The sequence below is a fragment of the Gigantopelta aegis genome, chromosome 8 (genome assembly GCF_016097555.1).
Source record: "Gigantopelta aegis isolate Gae_Host chromosome 8, Gae_host_genome, whole genome shotgun sequence".
Taxonomy (NCBI): Eukaryota; Metazoa; Mollusca; class Gastropoda; order Neomphalida; family Peltospiridae; genus Gigantopelta; species Gigantopelta aegis.
Genome location: NC_054706.1, coordinates 34,917,299 through 34,936,102, shown reverse-complemented (window position 1 = coordinate 34,936,102; position 18,804 = coordinate 34,917,299). Strand labels below are relative to the sequence as shown.

Genomic DNA, 18,804 nt, shown 5'->3' with positions numbered 1-18,804 from the left:
ATAATTAGAGAGTAATGCTCTACCATGGGTGAATAGTTCTATCGTTATATCAAAATTTAATGAGAAATCAAATAGTATGTGACCCTCGTCTTCATTCATTCATACATTCATTCATCTTTATTGACTTTAAGCTACATACTATTGCAAGTTCAAAACTAATTACTTTTATGAAGCATATTTATTTTGTACAAAATATAGGACTGCGTTATTTAATTTAAGATCTGGCCTGGTGTTTATAAAACTTTTAGAGTATAGACTCAAGACTAATAGATTATGAGATACTAAAGTCATGACAACGCCATACAAACTGTATGCATGTCACGTCATTAGAGATTGAGTCTGGACTCTAAAAGGTTTATAAGCACGGACCCTTCGGGGTTACAAATCAATCAACCAATTGACTCGTGTTTTCATCCACTGACGGTTCAAGCACGACTGTCTTGGGCACATCGTCCGAGATTACCCGGTGTATGTGTCAAAACTGGGAGTTTTCAGGGCTATGTCACAGTTTGTATCCTCAAAGAGCAAGTTAATTTAGTTCCTATCTACCTACCTACATGCATGACAAATAATTACTTGGATAAAAATAGATCCCATAGTTTTTGAAACTTTATTCAATACACTAAGATCGTTAGACGACAGCATGTTATTGTACAATGAATATTTACAACTGCAATATGACAACAGACATAAGTTTAGCCAGCTCTTTGTCGCTAAAGTTTGCTAGACTGTTTTTATTTTTGTTTTTTTAAACTATATATTAAACCGAATAATTACTTCAGGAACCAATCAAAATAATTTGCAAATGTAAAGCAAAAAACGGCTGACTGAACGTAGGCATTCATAAACAAATACACAGACATGATTAAAATAACTATACACACTATATAACTATATAAAAGAAGACATAGTCATGGGATTTGACCTAATATAATAGTTATAATATTAATAATTAATATAATATTTAGTTATATTGGATTATGGCCTCTCCTACAATATTTCTAGTCAGCATGACATGTACATAGTTTCTATTGAATTTGTAACGTTCTTGGAGAAAGGGATGGGGAGAAAAGCTAGAAAAGAAAGGTAAAGGAAGGGGAATGGTTGATAACATAATATTTTGTTAGTCTACACAATGATTAATTTTCCTCAACATTTACTATTAATAATGAAGTTCTAGACGAATTTAAATATCTGTTGCTGGTCAAAACGACAGACAGACATTTTATTGTCAATTCCACCTCCTTACAACAGAATAAAAAATGTAACACATACAACCAATAAAATTGTAATGAGCCACTCTAACCCAAACACATGTAGTATAGTTAAAACAATGACATAACTAATAAAACAATAAAATATATTGTCTAATATTATACATGAATAATCTCATAGTATATAAAAGTGATTTTGTGTGTTAAGAATACCATGGTAGGTTTTGGCAGCTAAAATAGATATTTTCGGCCAAGACAAGATAGAAGACACTTTCTGCATTCATAATAATTAGAGAGTAATGCTCTACCATGGGTGAATAGTTCTATCGTTATATCAAAATTTAATGAGAAATCAAATAGTATGTGACCCTTGTCTTCATTCATTCATACATTCATTCATCTTTATTGACTTTAAGCTATATACTATTGCAAGTTCAAAACTAATTACTTTTATGAAGCATATTTATTTTGTACAAAATATAGGACTGCGTTATTTAATTTAAGATCTGGCCTGGTGTTTATAAAACTTTTAGAGTATAGACTCAAGACTAATAGATTATGAGATACTAAAGTCATGACAACGCCATACAAACTGTATGCATGTCACGTCATTAGAGATTGAGTCTGGACTCTAAAAGGTTTATAAGCACGGACCCTTCGGGGTTACAAATCAATCAACCAATTGACTCGTGTTTTCATCCACTGACGGTTCAAGCACGACTGTCTTGGGCACATCGTCCGAGATTACCCGGTGTATGTGTCAAAACTGGGAGTTTTCAGGGCTATGTCACAGTTTGTATCCTCAAAGAGCAAGTTAATTTAGTTCCTATCTACCTACCTGGCCTGGTGTTTATAAAACTTTTAGAGTATAGACTCAAGACTAATAGATTATGAGATACTAAAGTCATGACAACACCATACAAATTGTATGCATGTGACGTCATTAGATAAGCATGGACCCTTCATATTGATATTGAAAATGGTAGACTTAACAATATCCCTAGAGAACGAAAATGCACTTTTTATAAGTTAAAAAACAATTGAAGATGAATGTTACTTTTTATTTGTTTGTCCTTGATATTGTGATATTAGATCATAATTTTTGAAGAATTGTTATTGTGTTTGACCTTCCTATAACAAGTTTGTAAATTTACTACCATTAAACTCAAAGAAAATTGTATTAGATCTATCAAAATGTATTTATGTTGCAATGCAAATACGTAAAACGTTACTGTCAGTTCTTGTTTTCTCCTTTACCACAATGATTAATATAGTATCATTATTATTATTAACTAATCATTAATTGTTATATACATTTACTTTATTTTCTCAGTTTTTATGTACTTTGGTACCATATTTTATTTAGATGTATATCAAATTTTGTATTAATAACCACGCAATGTATGTTGTATATTTCAGCCAATGGCATAATATTAAACTAATTGATTGATTGATTAATTGATATAAAGCTCATAAGTTTACAGGCAATACAATAAATAAATTCCCTCGTCTCTAATCTCTTTGAGACAGTGAAGACACGGCCTTTCTTCCAGCTGTGTAATTATTGTATCAGTTGGTTTCGGTGGATAGGTGGGTAACTCCACATCTAACCTTGGCGAGTAGGTTTCTGTGGTATCAAGGCAGGGACTTAGTTACATTTGGCTCTACTTTAAAATAAGAATACTTGTAAAATTCTTAATTTATTGCCCCCGACCCTCTAAATATAATTTCTATAAGGTATCTGGTACAGTGAAACCTCTCAAAACCGGACACTCTGTAAAACCGAACTTCCCCATAACCGGTCATTTTTCATGGTCCTTTTTTTTTAAATCAGTACAGAACTTAACCTTTCTAAACCGAATTCCTCTAAAAACCGGACATTTTACTTAGTCTCTAGGATGTCCGGCTTATAGGGGTTTCACTGTGCGTGGCTTTCTGAACAAAGCTAGTTTCCCAAAAGTTCCTGTGATTGTTGTTGATGCTATTTGGCGTGGGGATGTTGTTGTTTGTTTGGGTTTTTTGTTGTTTTGTTTTGGGGTTTTTGGGGTGGGTTGCTAGGTCTCGTGCAATTATGCTCATTAAGTAAGTCACCAGAGGTCAAAAGGTCACAACATTTGACATATGCCCAAAATGTGGACACCGGACAGAAAATACTCTATCAGATTATTTTCACTTAAATTGATTTATTTATTAGCCGAAGCAATACAAGAGTGATTTTAAGTGTCAAATAAGGAATGTTCTATGTAATTACGTAATGGTCACAAACGTTATTTGCCGTTCTTTTGAAATACATGTTTTGTAGTGCAAAATCCAGATATTACCCTTCAGACAAAGATATCCATAATATTTTGTTATAATAATCACTTCATTCAACACTGACTAACATGTTGGTTCTGATGTGTGTCAAGGTGTATTTTACACAGTTACACATGCATATAATTATGATGAAGGTCACCCAAAGGTCATGAAAGTTGGTATTCTTTCAATGGTAGAGTTATCCGATAGGAACACTTCATACGGGTATGCTGGCACGAACGGAAGTTACCAAGGGTCTCATGCAAGCCAAGGATATTGGTCTGCATACAAAACGTTCAGGGAAGAGAGACTGGAGACAGATCCCTCAATGAAGAAGTTTCATTAACCCTTGAAGAAGCAGAACCTGAAGATGTTCAGTGATGTGAAGTTCAAGAAAACCTATAACACTGGAGGAAGACAGGTAATTGTGAAAGCAGATCGCAACTTGTTCGCTAAAATTATCCTAATAGGACGGGCGCGGAAACTTAAAATGAGGGATGTCTCATTCCATCCTCTAGGTCCTATACCGAGGGCACTAGCTACACCTGAGGGAACCCTCAGGAAGACCAGCAAACCTGCTCTGGCAAAAAAGCCGAAGAAGGACTTGTCTCCGGCGGAAAGTCTACCTGGAAATTCTGCAAGTATCATCGATGGGATGGCACTAGTTCAATGTTTAGAGACAAATCATATGTACTTTAGTGATGTTTCAAAAACAGGGGTTTTTTTCAAATGCTCTTGGCGGGGGGGGGGGGGGGGGGGGGGGGCAGAAATAATCGAATAGACATTGTGTTTGACATATACCAAAACGAGTCAGTCAAAAATGCCGAGAGAGGAAACCGAGGAGCACTGACAGGGATTTTGTTCAGAACAATAGAACCTGGCGACAGAATAACACAATGGAGAAACTTCCTTTCTAACCTGTTGCAAGGTGTTAACAGAGGACTCTGTGAGTGACGTTGAAGGTCTGAGATCGGGACTGCAGGAAGCGGACACTCTCCTAATCTTACATGCCATACACTGTTCGAACTCTGGTTACAGGTCAGCTGTGGTTGTTTCTGAGGACACGGACGTATTTGTTCTTTGTATCGCATTCGCAGACCATGTTGCGTGTCCATTGTATGTGAAAAGGGATTTGCAGACACAGGTACAGTATGTAGATGTTGAGAAGGTGGCACAAATACTCGGTCATGAAAAATGCAAAGCACTACTTGGGCTCCATGCATTCAGTGGTTGCGATACGGTGAGTGCCTTTGCCGGTCAAGGAAAATTATCATGTCTCCACTTGATGAGTACTGAACACAGGGAAACGCTTGCACAACTCGGTACCAACTGGAGCCTGTCTGATGACTTATTCAACAGGTTGGAATCGCTAACTTGCCGTATCTACAGCGCAAGGTCTACTACAGAAAGTGTCAATGACCTGCACTTCAGTATCGTCTGCGCCAAGAAAGGAGAGATTGATTCATGGCAACTTCCGCCCTGTTCCTCTTCCTTGAAGAATCATTGCAAACGTACAAATTACCAATGTGCAATTTGAAAGAGGGGCTTGGATGCCTTTCCAGAGAGTTCTGACCCCGTTAGCAATAGTTGGTCAAAGGAGGGGGGAGAGTTAATAATTGACTGGGGAGATGGTTTGCCTGCTCCAGAAGCAGTGATGGAAATGCTGTCCTGTACATGTTCTAGAGAGTGCTTGGTGGATAGTTGCACATGCCTTCAGAACAAGATGAAGTGCACCTACTTGTGTAAGCTAGCTACATGTGCCAATCAGATGCCCGAGGACGATGAGAAAGAAGTTGACTTTTCTGACGATGATGAAGAGGATGAAGAGGACAACTCCGATGTTGACTTGAATGATATTTAAATCACAAACACTCTCATTTCTCAAATCATTGATCAATAACAATCACAGTCTTGATGTGAAAGTGGTATCAGTATTTGACTTAACTGTGAACCTATCTTTGAAGCAGTTGAATAAATAAGTAAAGCGTTTCTATACCGGATAACTCTACCATTGGACGATGGCATATTTTCATGACCTTTGGGTGACCTTCATCATAATTATATGCAAGTGTAACTGTGTGAAATACACCTTGACACACATCAGAACCAACATATTAGTCAGTGTTGAATGAAGTGATTATTATAACAAAATATTATGGATATCTTTGTCTGAAGAGTAATGTCTGGATTTTGCACCAAAAAACATGTATTTCAAAAGAACGGCAAATAACGTTTGTGACCATTACGTAATTACATAGAACATCCCTTATTTGACACTTAAAATCACTCTTGTATTGCTTTGGCTAATAAATAAATCAATTTAAGTGAAAATAATCTAATGCATATGGGTTTTATAGAGTATTTTCTGTCAGGCATCCAAATTTTGGGCATATGTCAAATTTTGTGACCTCTTGACCTCTGGTGACCTACTTAATGAACGCAATTGCACGATACCTCATTTAAACTGTCTGTAGTACCCATCAAGACAAACCTTTTGATGGGTAATTTGTGAAAAACGGACCATTGGTCATCAAGAAAGTCTATTTTACATTTGCCCTACCCCACAGTTGGACTGATCCAAACCGACGCAAGTGCCTTACTTCAAAGTGTGAATACTACCACTAAGCTGTGAGTTCTGAAGGTCTATCAAGTGATTTTATTATCTATAGGCATAGGGCTTTCAGAAAAACATTGGTAGACTTTGCCCACCCAGGTGGTACCAATAACTGGTCTGGCTCATGGACTATGTAGGTTAATGGTTTACCCAGTCAGATACAAATGTATTATGCACAGTGACATGAATGAAAGCACATAATTGGTATGTACTTTTGGAGAACCGGAAATGGTCAAGATCTTCCCCCTGATGACAGCCATTTGATATCGACTTGGTCCTGTCGAAGGCTGGCCGGCTTCTGTTGCCTGAAACATTAACAGAAAAAAAAACAATGTATATGTTACCACTTTTGGCTAATCACTGGCGTAGCCAGGATTTTATATTGGGGGTGGGGGGGGGGGGGGGCAACCCACACTATGTATGTATTACATTTTTTATAAAATCATATGTATGATTTTATAAACTTCAATACAGTTTTTCTAAAATGGTTTTATTGTAGGGAGGGCATGTCTCCCGCCCCGCCCCCCACACGCACACCCACCCACCCACCCACCCACACACACACACACACACAAGCACCACCACCCTCGGCTACGTCACTGTAGCTAATATTACATTAAATACAGGACAAAATATACCACGCAATGTCTTAGTCGAGATCTGTTTATGGGACAACAAATTGAAAATAGCACAGCTGGATTGAAAAGTAAATCTACACCAATGAACACAATAATAGAAGAAAAACAACAACATGAAAAAACAAAAGATAAATAAAGTGTTCTATTCGATGTATCAAGTTAATTTTGTTCTGCAGTGCAATAAGCTTTAAGCAAACCACTAAAATGCTAAGACCGTCAAATCATTTTGAGGAGCTTGGCTGTCCTATTGACCTCTTTCTCATACTGACATGTTAATCAATCTATGAAGATTAAAATGAAGATGAAGCCATTACCTGGAATAACTGGTTTGAAGAAGGAAGGAAATGTTTTATTTAACAACGCATTCAACACATTTTATTTACGGTTATATGGCGTCAGACATATGGTTAAGGATTACACAGGTATTGAGAGAGAAACCCGCTGTCGCCACTTCATGGACTACTCTTTTCGATTAGCAGCAAGGGATCTTTTATATGCACCATCCCACAGACAGGATAGCACATACCACGGCCTTTGTTACACCAGTCGTGGTGCACTGGCTGGAACGAGATATAGCCCAATGGGCCCACCAACGGGGATCGATCCCAAACCGATAGCGCATCAAGCCAGTGTTTTTCCACTGGGCTGCATCCCGCACCGTAACTCTGTCTTTGTTTCTTTGTTTTTTAATATAATATTTAACAAACGACTAATCAACTCGCTCCTAGAAGGATGAGTTTAGTTGCAGTAAGGGGCGGGACGTAGCCTAGTGGTAAAGCGCTCACTTGATGCGCGGTCGCTCTAGGATCGATCCCCATCGGTGGGCCAATTGGGCTATTTCTCGTTCCAGCCAATGTTCCACGACAGGTGTAACAAAGGTCGTGGTATGTACTATCCTGTCTGTTGGATGGTGCATATATAAGATCCCTTGCTGCTAATCGAAAAAGTAGCCCATGAAGTGGGTTTTCTCTTTCAATATGTGTGTGGTCCTTAACCATATGTGCGACGTCATATAACCGTAAATAAAATGTGTTGAGTGTGTCGTTAAATAAAACATTTCCTTCTAAAAGTGTTTTACGTACGTTCTGAGCTAACTCATTTTGTACTGACCCGTAAGATAATTTCGAACTCGTTGTTAATCACTTCGCTCCTGACAATGGTTTGGTTCAAGATAAGGCTCGTTGTATACAGAAAACTGCCACGTTTGGGAGGAAAGGCTCGAGGAGGGTCAAACTTGTTTATCAGCCCTTCTGGACGACCTGCAAAAAGAATGGGGGAAGTAGAAAACGTGTTAAGTTTTGAAACACTGAACGATAAATGCAACTTTACTGACTACACTTTGGGTCGTCAAATAATATTTATGATATATGACTATGGAATATTTAATTTGAGATATTATTAACTTGGTTTAGATCAGAACTTAATTTTAATTTCTTCCATGACGATTCAAACATAGATGTTATTAATCAGTGGCGGATCTAGAAAATCCATTTAGGAGGGGTGGGGCCAATGACTTAAGGCGGAATGCCAAGAGAACTTTGAGGGAGGTTTGCAGGGGGGTGAAAATTAATATATAATAAAATTACAACTGTCGCAAAATTTCGGGGGGCCGGGCGATTATAAATTATCCAGCAACGTGTTTTTGTGTTTTATTTCGTATATTTTATTCAAGAGGCGGAACGTAGCCCAGTGATAAAGCGTTCGCTTGATGCGCGGTCGGTATGGGATCGATCCCCGTCATTGGGCCCATTGGGCTATTTTTCGCTCCAGCCAGTGCACCACGACTGGTATATCAAAGGCCGTGGTATGTGTTATCCTGTCTGTGGGATGGTGCATATAAAAGATCCCTTGCTGCTAATCGAAAAGAGTAGCCCATGAAATTGCGACAACGGGTTTCCTCTTTCAATATTTGTGTGGTCCTTAACCATATGTCCGACGCCATATAACCGTAAATAAAATGTGTTGAGTGCGTCGTTAAATAAAACATTTCCTTCCTATTTTATTCATTGCTTAGGTAATTATTGTTGAACTGATTGTGTTCATTATCAACGTCCCAAACACTATTTATGAACAGTCTCTGTCAGTCTCTTATTTCTTAATCATTGACTGGATTGGATTGGTGGTTTTGTTGTTTTTTGTTTTGCAAATGAAAACGTTATAACAGTTACATCTATAATGTTATCACATTTCCCATTAGTTTTATCAAAACATTATTATTTGATCCATGTCATTACATCGCTGACAGAATGTCGCTGTGTATTCAAACAACTTTTTTTTTTCAAAGTTAACATTTGTTTTGTTTAACGACACCACTTGAGCATATTGATTTATTGGATGTCAGACATTTAATAATTCAGACATATAGTCTCAGAGAGAAAACCCGCTACACTTTTTCCATTAGTAGCAAGGGATCTTTTATATGCACCATCTCACAGACAGGATAGCACATACCACGGCCTTTGAGACACCAATCGTGGTGTATTGGCTGGAACGAGAAATAGCCAAAGGAGCCCACGGATGAGGTTCAATCCTAGACCCAACAGCACATCAGATGTGCACTTTACCACTGGGCTACGTCCCGCCCCTTTTTTCCCACAGATACAAAAACCAAATTAGGACATGTTGACAAGACTGGACCATTGTAACCAGACTAAGACATGTTGACAAGACTGGACCATTGTAACCATATTAAGATATGTTTACAAGACTGGACCATTGTAACCAAATTAGGACATGTTGACAAGACTGGACCATTGTAACCAGACTAAGACATGTTGACAAGACTGGACTATTGTAACCATATTAAGATATGTTTACAAGACTGGGCCATTGTAACCAAATTAGGACATGTTCACAAGACTGGACCATTGTAACCAGACTAAGACATGTTGACCAGACTGGACTATTGTAACCAGACTAAGACATGTTGACAAGACTGGACCATTGTAACCAGACTAAGACATGTTCACAAGACTGGACCATTGTAACCAGACTAAGACATGTTGACCAGACTGGACTATTGTAACCAGACTAAGACATGTTGACAAGGCTGGACCATTGTAACCATACTAAGACATGTTGACAAGACTGGACCATTGTATCCAGACTAAGACATGTTGACAAGACTGGACCATTGTAACCATATTAAGACATGTTGACAAGACTGGACCATTGTATCCAAATTAAGACATGTTGAACAGACTGGACCATTGTAACCAGACTAAGACATGCTGACAAGACTGGACCATTGTAACCAGACTAAGACATGTTGACAAGACTGGACTATTGTAACCATATTAAGATATGTTTACAAGACTGGACCATTGTAACAAAATTAGGACATGTTCACAAGACTGGACTATTGTAACCAGACTAAGACATGTTGACAAGACTGGACCATTGTAACCAGACTAAGACATGTTGACAAGACTGGACCATTGTAACCTGATTAAGACAAGTTGACCTGACTGGACCATTGTAACCTGTTTAAGACATGTTGATCAGACTGGATCATTTTGACCAGACAGAAACAAGTAGAATACCATGTACCGTTTCTCCAGCTTTCACAGTCACGCTATATTCTGCGTTGTAACAGACGAACGGTTTCTGTGTTGTCATTTTGCATCCTCTGTATTCATAAACTGGACCCTGGTCATCGCCATCTGTTATCAATACAGTTACTTTTGTGGTGGTTGTCAGCTGATTAACACTGCTGTCCGGTTGATCCTAAAGAAACGTTGTAAAAAGAAGGAGAAAAAAAGAAGACAAGTAAAATAAAATATCCAAGGATTTAAAGCAGTCAAAGAAACAAAATGCCTTCCTCTCCTTTCTTTCTTTCCTGTTTTCTTTTTATATTATATATATTTTATTTTATTTTGTTATATATATATATATATATAGATATATATAGATATATAGATATAGATAGATATAGATATATATAGATATATATATATATATATATATATATATATATATATAGTATTTGTGGTTCACTTTATTATTGTATAGTGCTCAACATATTAAAATGGAGCATAGTATATATACATACATTAGGTGATAATCACCCAATGTCTAATGAGTGTGTGTGTGTGTGTGTGTGTGTGTGTGTGTGTGTGTGTGTGTGTGTGTGTGTGTATATACTAAGCGACAAAAGAATGGATTAACTTTATTGTTTCAATTAGCAAACGTCGTTATTGGACCAGGATTAATTAAAAATCGCTAATGAATGGGTCCGACAAGTTAGTAATAGGTGTGGCCACCGGTGTATGCTACGTTCAGTTTCGTCCCAGAGGTGCTCAATTGGGTTTAAATCAGGACTCAACGCAGGTCAATCGATGGTATGGATTTTAGTCTGTGCTAAGAAATCTTGTGTGAGTCGCGCAGTGTGAGCCGTCGACCGTCCATGAATGGGACGACTACAGGCTGCAGGACTTCGTCGATGTAACGTCTCGTTGAAACGCCTCTACCACTACCTGCACCGTTGTTTTGGAAGATGACAAGTGGGATACGACATCCCCAACTAATGGCACCCCACAACATGACTGATGGACTACCTCAGCGGTCAAGTTCCATAACGTAAGCATCTCTGAATCGTTCACCTCGACGTCTTTATATACGGACTCTACTATTAGCCACATGCACACAAAACCTGCTTTCATCCGAGAAGACGATGTTCTGCCATTGCCTGTTCCGCCAATTCCGGTGAGCCTGGGCCCAATTACATCGATGAAGTCTCGTTAATACTGGACCAACGTAAGGACGTCGGTTATGAAGAAGTGCATTTCCCAAGCGACGTCGCACTGCATGTTCGCTTATTGGTCTATTGTGAAACCCTATGGTTTGCTGTGCCGTTGACGATGCCGGCAAGAAGCGATTACGTAAATGTGGCGTCACGATGTACCTGTCCTGTCTGTTTTTTGTTACCCTCGGTCTTCCACTACGTGGTCGATCTGCGACAACGTTTGTTTGCTGATGACGCCTGAGAGGCCTGTTGATGGTAGGCTGGTGTACCCCAAGGTTCTGTGCAACTCTTGGCACGCTCCATCCTGCTACAACGCACCCCAATGCTTTATTCTTATCATCTGTACTTAGGCGCGACATTTGACTAAAGTGATTAAGTGAGTATTTATAAAAATAAATCCAACTTTATTGCATGAAAACAATGCAATGCACGAGTCAAGTGCAAAATGTGTTTGATCGGGCGATTTGAAATAGAAAAAAGAATATGAAACTGTTGCGGTTTTTTAACTTAACCCAATAAATACTAAGAAGGGAGTGTGTGTCTTATTTTATAGCTATGATTATAATTTTCGCTAAGGACAACATGTATATATATATATATATATATATATATATATATATATATATGTGTGTGTGTGTGTGTGTGTGTGTGTGTGTGTGTGTTTCTGTGTGTGTGTGTGTGTGTATGTATATGTATGTATATATGTGTGTGTGTGTGTGTGTGTATACTAGTATATATATATATATGTGTGTGTGTGTGTGTGTACACGCATACTGAGACATTAAAATGAATGCTCATTTACCGATATATACATTTTATGTGTGTGCATGCGTGCACGCGCGCGCGCGTGCACGTGTGTGTGCGTGTGTGTGTGTGTAATGTGATGTGTTGCGTATGTGCGAGTTGGGGTGAAGTATGGATTGATGGATGGATGGATTGATTGAGGGATGGATGGATGGTTGGATACATAAACATATGAGCATCCATCTACCTCATATGCATATGCATGCATGTGTTTATGTACATTTGAATACAATCGTGCGTTTATGTGTTAAACAGAGGAACAGGAAGACATAAAGAAGAAATGATAATTTATCTTACTTTGGCTTGAATGACAAGTTCGTAGATGGGAATACCAACTTCATTAACAGATTCAAAATCCAAAGGCTGTAGAACAGTTAAAACTGGTGGAGAAGAAGTTGAAATTCCAAATTTTTGGGAACCATCATTCTACAAAAAAAATAATTACATGCAGATGTGTTGTACAAGTTGTTCTGTAAAACTTCAGACTCAAATAAAAATACATACATATAGGTGCTACTGTAATCTGTTATGGTCAAATCAATCAATCAATTAATCAAATGTACGTCAATGTGCTTGTTACCGTTGGGTTTTATTAATTTAGATATAAAGGTGCATTTATTTATGGTAGTACTAAACCACATAACTTCCGGCTGGGTCAAAGTTGGGGTGCACCGAACTCTTGATAGAGAAGTGAACACCACATGTGATTGGTGATAAATGTTAGTGTGTTGGTTGTACAAAAAAAAAATAGTTTCATCTGGGCAAAACATATATGCAATTTTATTTTATCTAGTACCACTGTGTCAAGTAGCCTTGTGCTTGAAACATGTATTGGGTACCTGTAAAAAAAAGTACTCGAATTTTGTGCGGAACTAGGGTAGTCATAGACGCTACCAGTTATCTCAGAAATGAGCAGCTTGACCCCACATTTTTTCTGATTCACTTGAAGGGTGAGAAGTGGTAGTATTTATATCCGTGGCGTTTATGTCGATTGATGTGCTGCAGGTATTAGTTTTAGCCACACATGTTACTATTGGGGTCGTATATGGGATTTTATTTGGTAGTATATGCCCTTATAGTTAGAAGTAACACAAATAGCATGAATAAACTTACTACATTGCCTTTGCCAGGCAAAATGCTGTACGACACGCTGCCATTCTTTCCCAGGTCTTTATCCACTGCTGAAATTGATTGTAGAATTGTTCTGCCCACTGGAGTAAGCTGCGAAAATAAAAATATATATATATATATATATATATATATATATATATATATATATATATATATATATATACAGTGAAACCCCTCAATACCGGACATCCATGGGACCAAGTAAAATGTCCGGTTTTTAGAGGTGTCCGGTTTTCAGGGGTCTGCCTGGACGGAAATACCTTCCGTTCTCCATAAAATAGGGAAAGTGTTAAAGTGTTTTAAAATAAGAACAACAAGAATATGTTGAAAAATGGTGCATTTATGAGCATTTAGAAAAATAAAAACATCCATGGGAGTAATATTGAATAAAAAAAACATTAAAAAGTCCACAAATTGTCAATCAATCGATAAATCAGCCTACGTTGAGAAACGTATCCATCGATGTCTGTTGTCTTTCACATCTGTGTTTAACAATGGTTGCCTGCGTTAAACTTTCTAATTCCTGTACATGCAATAGGAAACGTTCATCTTTCTGTATTGCAAAGTCCTTTAAAATCTGAAGCATGTTCAACACGTCAGGATAGCTGAGATCGTTTCCCGGAACAGATACATCTTGTTCGGATTCGTTGTCGCTTCCGTCATTGGGTATTTCGTCCCCACGGAAGTTGGCCACTAGTTCTCTCTCCCACTCGTTTGTGCTTTTGCTTACTCTTTATTTCGCTAAACAAACGTTTTAAAAAAACCCAACACATTCACACAATAGGAAGGCAGCAAATTAAATTCCCTGTTATTTGTGTCAATCTTTGAAGCAAATCATGAGACATGTTTGTGAAGGATCACATTTAAGACTTTAAAACACACTCGTAACTTAATAAAGACATCTAACCCAAACCCGAACTCCGCTAATGTTAACCATAATTACAACACAATCAATGTGTTTACAGTAGTTAACTCCATACCAAAGCTTGCGATCAGTCCTTTTAATTGTTTATTGTCAAGTTGCTAATCTTGCCTGCTGAGCGGTACCTGTACTGTATGCAGCGGTGATTACACTGATAACAGCGATCTCGAGCATGCGCATATTGCACTAGCCATCGGTGTTCACAGACAGGTGGGCGCCATATTGATTGGTATCGGTTTGATCGTCCGGTTTTCAGGAGTAGGATTTACACTAAGTTGACACATTGGGACCGAATTGTTTGTCCGGTGTTCAGTTTAGAGGGGTTTCCGGTTTAGAGGGGTAAAATATAGTGTTAAAAGAAAACGTCCGGTTTTGAGGGGATTCCGGTTTAGATGGGGTCCGGTGTTGAGGGGTTTCACTGTATATATATATATATATATATATATATATATATATATATATATATATATATATATATATACCTTGTATAAACAAATACAATACAATACAATACAATACAATACAATACAATACAATACGTATACGTATACGTATATGTATACGTATATATATATATATACACATAAAAATAATGTATCATAGGCATTAAACAGTCAAACTTCGAAAACTCAAAATTCGATTTCTTGAAAAATCCGGCCGAGCTACAATACAAACTAATAACAGACTTTCAAAACTCAGACTTCGATAACTCAAACTATTGTACATATACAACACTTTCTTTACAGTGTTTAATCTTACCTCATTAACAATGACGCTGTAAGGCTCTCCTACAAATGTTGGTGCATTGTCATTCAAATCATTAATGTTTATTATCAGCCGTATAGTGAATACCTACAATAACAAACCATGTATCAACAGTCACAATAATCAACATATATGCACAATAGAGAACAGTTATTTTTTTAACTTAAAATAATATATTGTCATGCACATAGTACAGTTCCTTTTTTACTTTCTGATACAAATGGCTGTATCTATATATTTTGAACAATTGCGGCTAATATAAACATAACCTAGTATGTTTCTCATTATATATACTTTTTAAATGAAAACGAATGAATGAGTGAATGAATGAATGTTTAACGACACCCCAGCACGAAAAATACATCGGCTATTGGGTGTTAAACTATGGTAAATGTAGTATGTAATGAATGAATGAATGTTTAACGACACCCCAGCACGAAAAATACATCGGCTATTGGGTGTCAAACTATGGTAAATGTAGTATGTAATGAATGAATGAATGAATGAATGAATCTTTAACGATACCCCAGCACGAAAAATACATCGGCTATTGGGTGTCAAACTATGGTAAAGGCAACAAAAAAATGAAAACGTTTCACAGCATAATGATTGTGTTCTAAGTGATAACGAAAAATCTAAATACATTTTTTCATTTCGATAAGTACTTTAATAAACATTCGTTTAAAATAATACTAAAAGTGTAGCTTTTTAAACTTAAAAAAACAACATATCTTACATTAGCTTCACCAGTGTCTTGACAACTCAACAGGTACTGAACTGAATTAGTATCATCAAACGAAAGATGCGAGTTACCCTGAAATAAAATGTCATGCTATGAATATTAATAAATAGACTATTCTGAATGTCTAGCATTTAAATACACTGTGGGTTAATTTACTTATATTTGACCTTATTGTGTTTCAAAAATTGTTTGTTTCAAAGTCAGTATTGAGCTGCTACAAACGTTAGGATGATCAGAAATGTACTAAATACCGTTACAGTATACAGTTGTTCACATTATAAACAAGAACAAATAAGTACAATGTAATTTTAATAATTTTTAAATGCTATATTAGTCGAGAGGATGTTACATTGACTACAAATAATATACTTACGTCTCTGTCTATGGGCTTTTTCATTTGCACTGTCCACTTCCCCGCCTGACCAGTTCGTGTCAGTGTAAAGTAATCATTTGGTAAGTAGCGGTTCTCAGAGCTCTGTACAAACTTCAGATTCTGGATAGTTGAACTCAAAGGCAGGTCTTTTGTGTAGGTTGCTTCCTTAGCTGAAAACATTTGTATGGGAAATCTTGTTTAATCTTTAAACAAAGAATACATAAAAACAAATACTAGCCAGTCTAACAAACAACAAGTTTCCGATTCCACCGAGTATAACCCTACAAATTAGGGGTACACTGGATTTGGTAAAGGAAATCTCAATCAAAACAGTGGTGTGGAATTCTCCTGTTTTAATCCCGACAATGGTAAAACAAAATACATAAACAAACACACGAAGCCACCTATGATTCATGGTATGAAATATATCTAATTAAAATCCAATCCTACTGCCTTTCTGTTTTGAATGTCATCGTTAGTAGACATGAATTGTCGCGAACATCCACATGTGTTAAGCTGTATCCTAACGACGCGAGCGATTATTTTAGAAATCATGGATTTCAATCGCCATATCCTAATCGCGCGCGTACGGCGCGACCAATAAATATGTCGCGTCACAAGCGTGCGATTAGGATGCGACAACTGAAATCAATGATAGTAGTAACAAGGCCTGTTTGGGGTCATCGACATTGACCTTGGTGTGCGTGAGGCAATGACCCTGGTGTGCAGGTGCGCAACCTTGGTGTGAGTCTGACCTTGGTGTGCAGGTGCCTGACCGACTTGAGCAGGGGGTCAACGCCCGACCGTGTCCCTGACCTAGTTACATACTTTTGACAGTTTTAGAGAGGAAACCGCTACACTTACCATTAGTAGCTAGGGAACTTTTATATACACCATCCCACAGACAGGATAGCACGGTCCCTCTAACTAGGTCAGGGACACGGTTGGGCGTTGACCCCTGCACACCAAGGTCAGACCAAGGTCGCGCACATGCACACCAAGGTCATTGCCTAACACACCGAGGTCAAGGTCAGTGACCCCCAAACAGGCATTGTTACTATTAATGATTTCTAAAATAATTGCTCGCATCGCTCGCGTTCCATTAAGATACAGCTTTAATACAAATAAATATGTTAGGATGCGACAACTGAAATCAATGATTTGTAAAATAATTGCTTGCATCGCTCGCATTCCTCACGTTCGGTTAGAATACAGCTTTAAGCTGTATCCTAACCGGATGCGATCAATGCGAGCGAATATTTTAGAAATCATTGATTTCAATCACAGTGTCCTAACTGCATGCATACAACGCGACACATAAATATGTCGCGACACATAAATATGTCGCGACACACGCGTGCGGTTAGTATGCAGCAATTGAAATCAATGATTTCTAAAATAATCGCTTGCGTCACTCGCATCCAGTTAGGATACAGCTTTACGGTTTCTCTAGCTACTGACACCGCTATGCCATGGGTGCTTTGGTTAATTTTTTAAAAATATTTTGTCTGTAAATATACTTGAATATTTTACTAATACTGTATGCAATCACAAATTACCTTTTTCAGCTACTTATATTCCATTTCAAACCTAAACCCTGAAATTTAAAAATAGATAGTACACCTTGAAATTAAACTCTACATGCAGGGACTTGACCGTTGTGGTGGAAGTCCTCACGAATGACGGCTGCCACCGATGAGGCAGGATATGCTCAGCTTTCGAGAACACCTAATGTCATTACGATTTTGACAGTGATTTATGAGTGCATGTCACCACAGCTATATTTATTCCAATGAACCTTATTCTGTGCCAGTTTTGAATTTGTAATCTAGTTTGGGAGTGACAGTGCGCTTTGTATTGTCCGACTTTGCATTATACAGAGATACGTTTTTGATGTCGTTCAGACCTAGTTATCCGTTGTACGGTGCCGTCATTCGGACACGGGATTTAGCCAAATTTATTGAAGTAGGCTCCCAAAGTGGAGTTTAATGGCAGTATTGAAAGAGACTGGACCAGGTGATACTTACTATCAATATCATACTGTGTTTTGGCTTCATCCATATAGATTGAAATTGATCCAATCTCTTCTTTGAATGACTTACAAGTAGCTGCAAATATAATTACGTAATTTACACAATAGCTTTAACAATAACAACAGATCAATGGAAACTTAAGAATGCATTTCGTTATTGAGTTTAATAAATTTACACTTGACTGAAAACCTGGTAGTTGAGATCATTTGAGCAAGTATGATCGAATTATACTGGCTCTACTTGGTACTATTTGTATGCATATATATATATATATATATATGGACTCTGTCTAAACCGGACTCACTTCGTACCGTCGAAATAGTCCGGTTTACATAGAGGACCGGTTTAGACAGAGTTCATCCAGAATTATGGTTCTTGAATGATCGACAACTCGCGATCAACAATGACATTTGAACCCAAGGATGGTTGGAAAACAGTCATACAAGCCAGACTTGCAATCGATTATGTCGCAGACATAAAAATATACTTCAAGGGACATTTCTGAGTTTGCTGCAATTTTTAAGATGTT

The 18,804-nt window shown here is 37.7% G+C and overlaps 1 protein-coding gene across 1 annotated transcript; it reads right to left on the bottom strand.

The window, feature by feature from the left end:
* Nucleotides 1–5,834: 5,834 nt before the first annotated feature.
* LOC121378246 (cadherin-99C-like) lies at nucleotides 5,835–14,151 on the bottom strand. Its single transcript, XM_041506324.1, has 6 exons — nucleotides 13,883–14,151; nucleotides 13,423–13,530; nucleotides 12,607–12,735; nucleotides 10,311–10,487; nucleotides 7,872–8,020; nucleotides 5,835–6,428 (listed from the first exon to the last, which is right to left on the bottom strand). The coding sequence occupies exons 1-5, from the start codon at nucleotides 14,024–14,026 to the stop codon at nucleotides 8,003–8,005; spliced, it is 576 nt and encodes a 191-aa protein (XP_041362258.1). The 5' UTR covers nucleotides 14,027–14,151; the 3' UTR covers nucleotides 5,835–6,428; nucleotides 7,872–8,002.
* Between the last annotated feature and the right edge of the window lie 4,653 nt (nucleotides 14,152–18,804).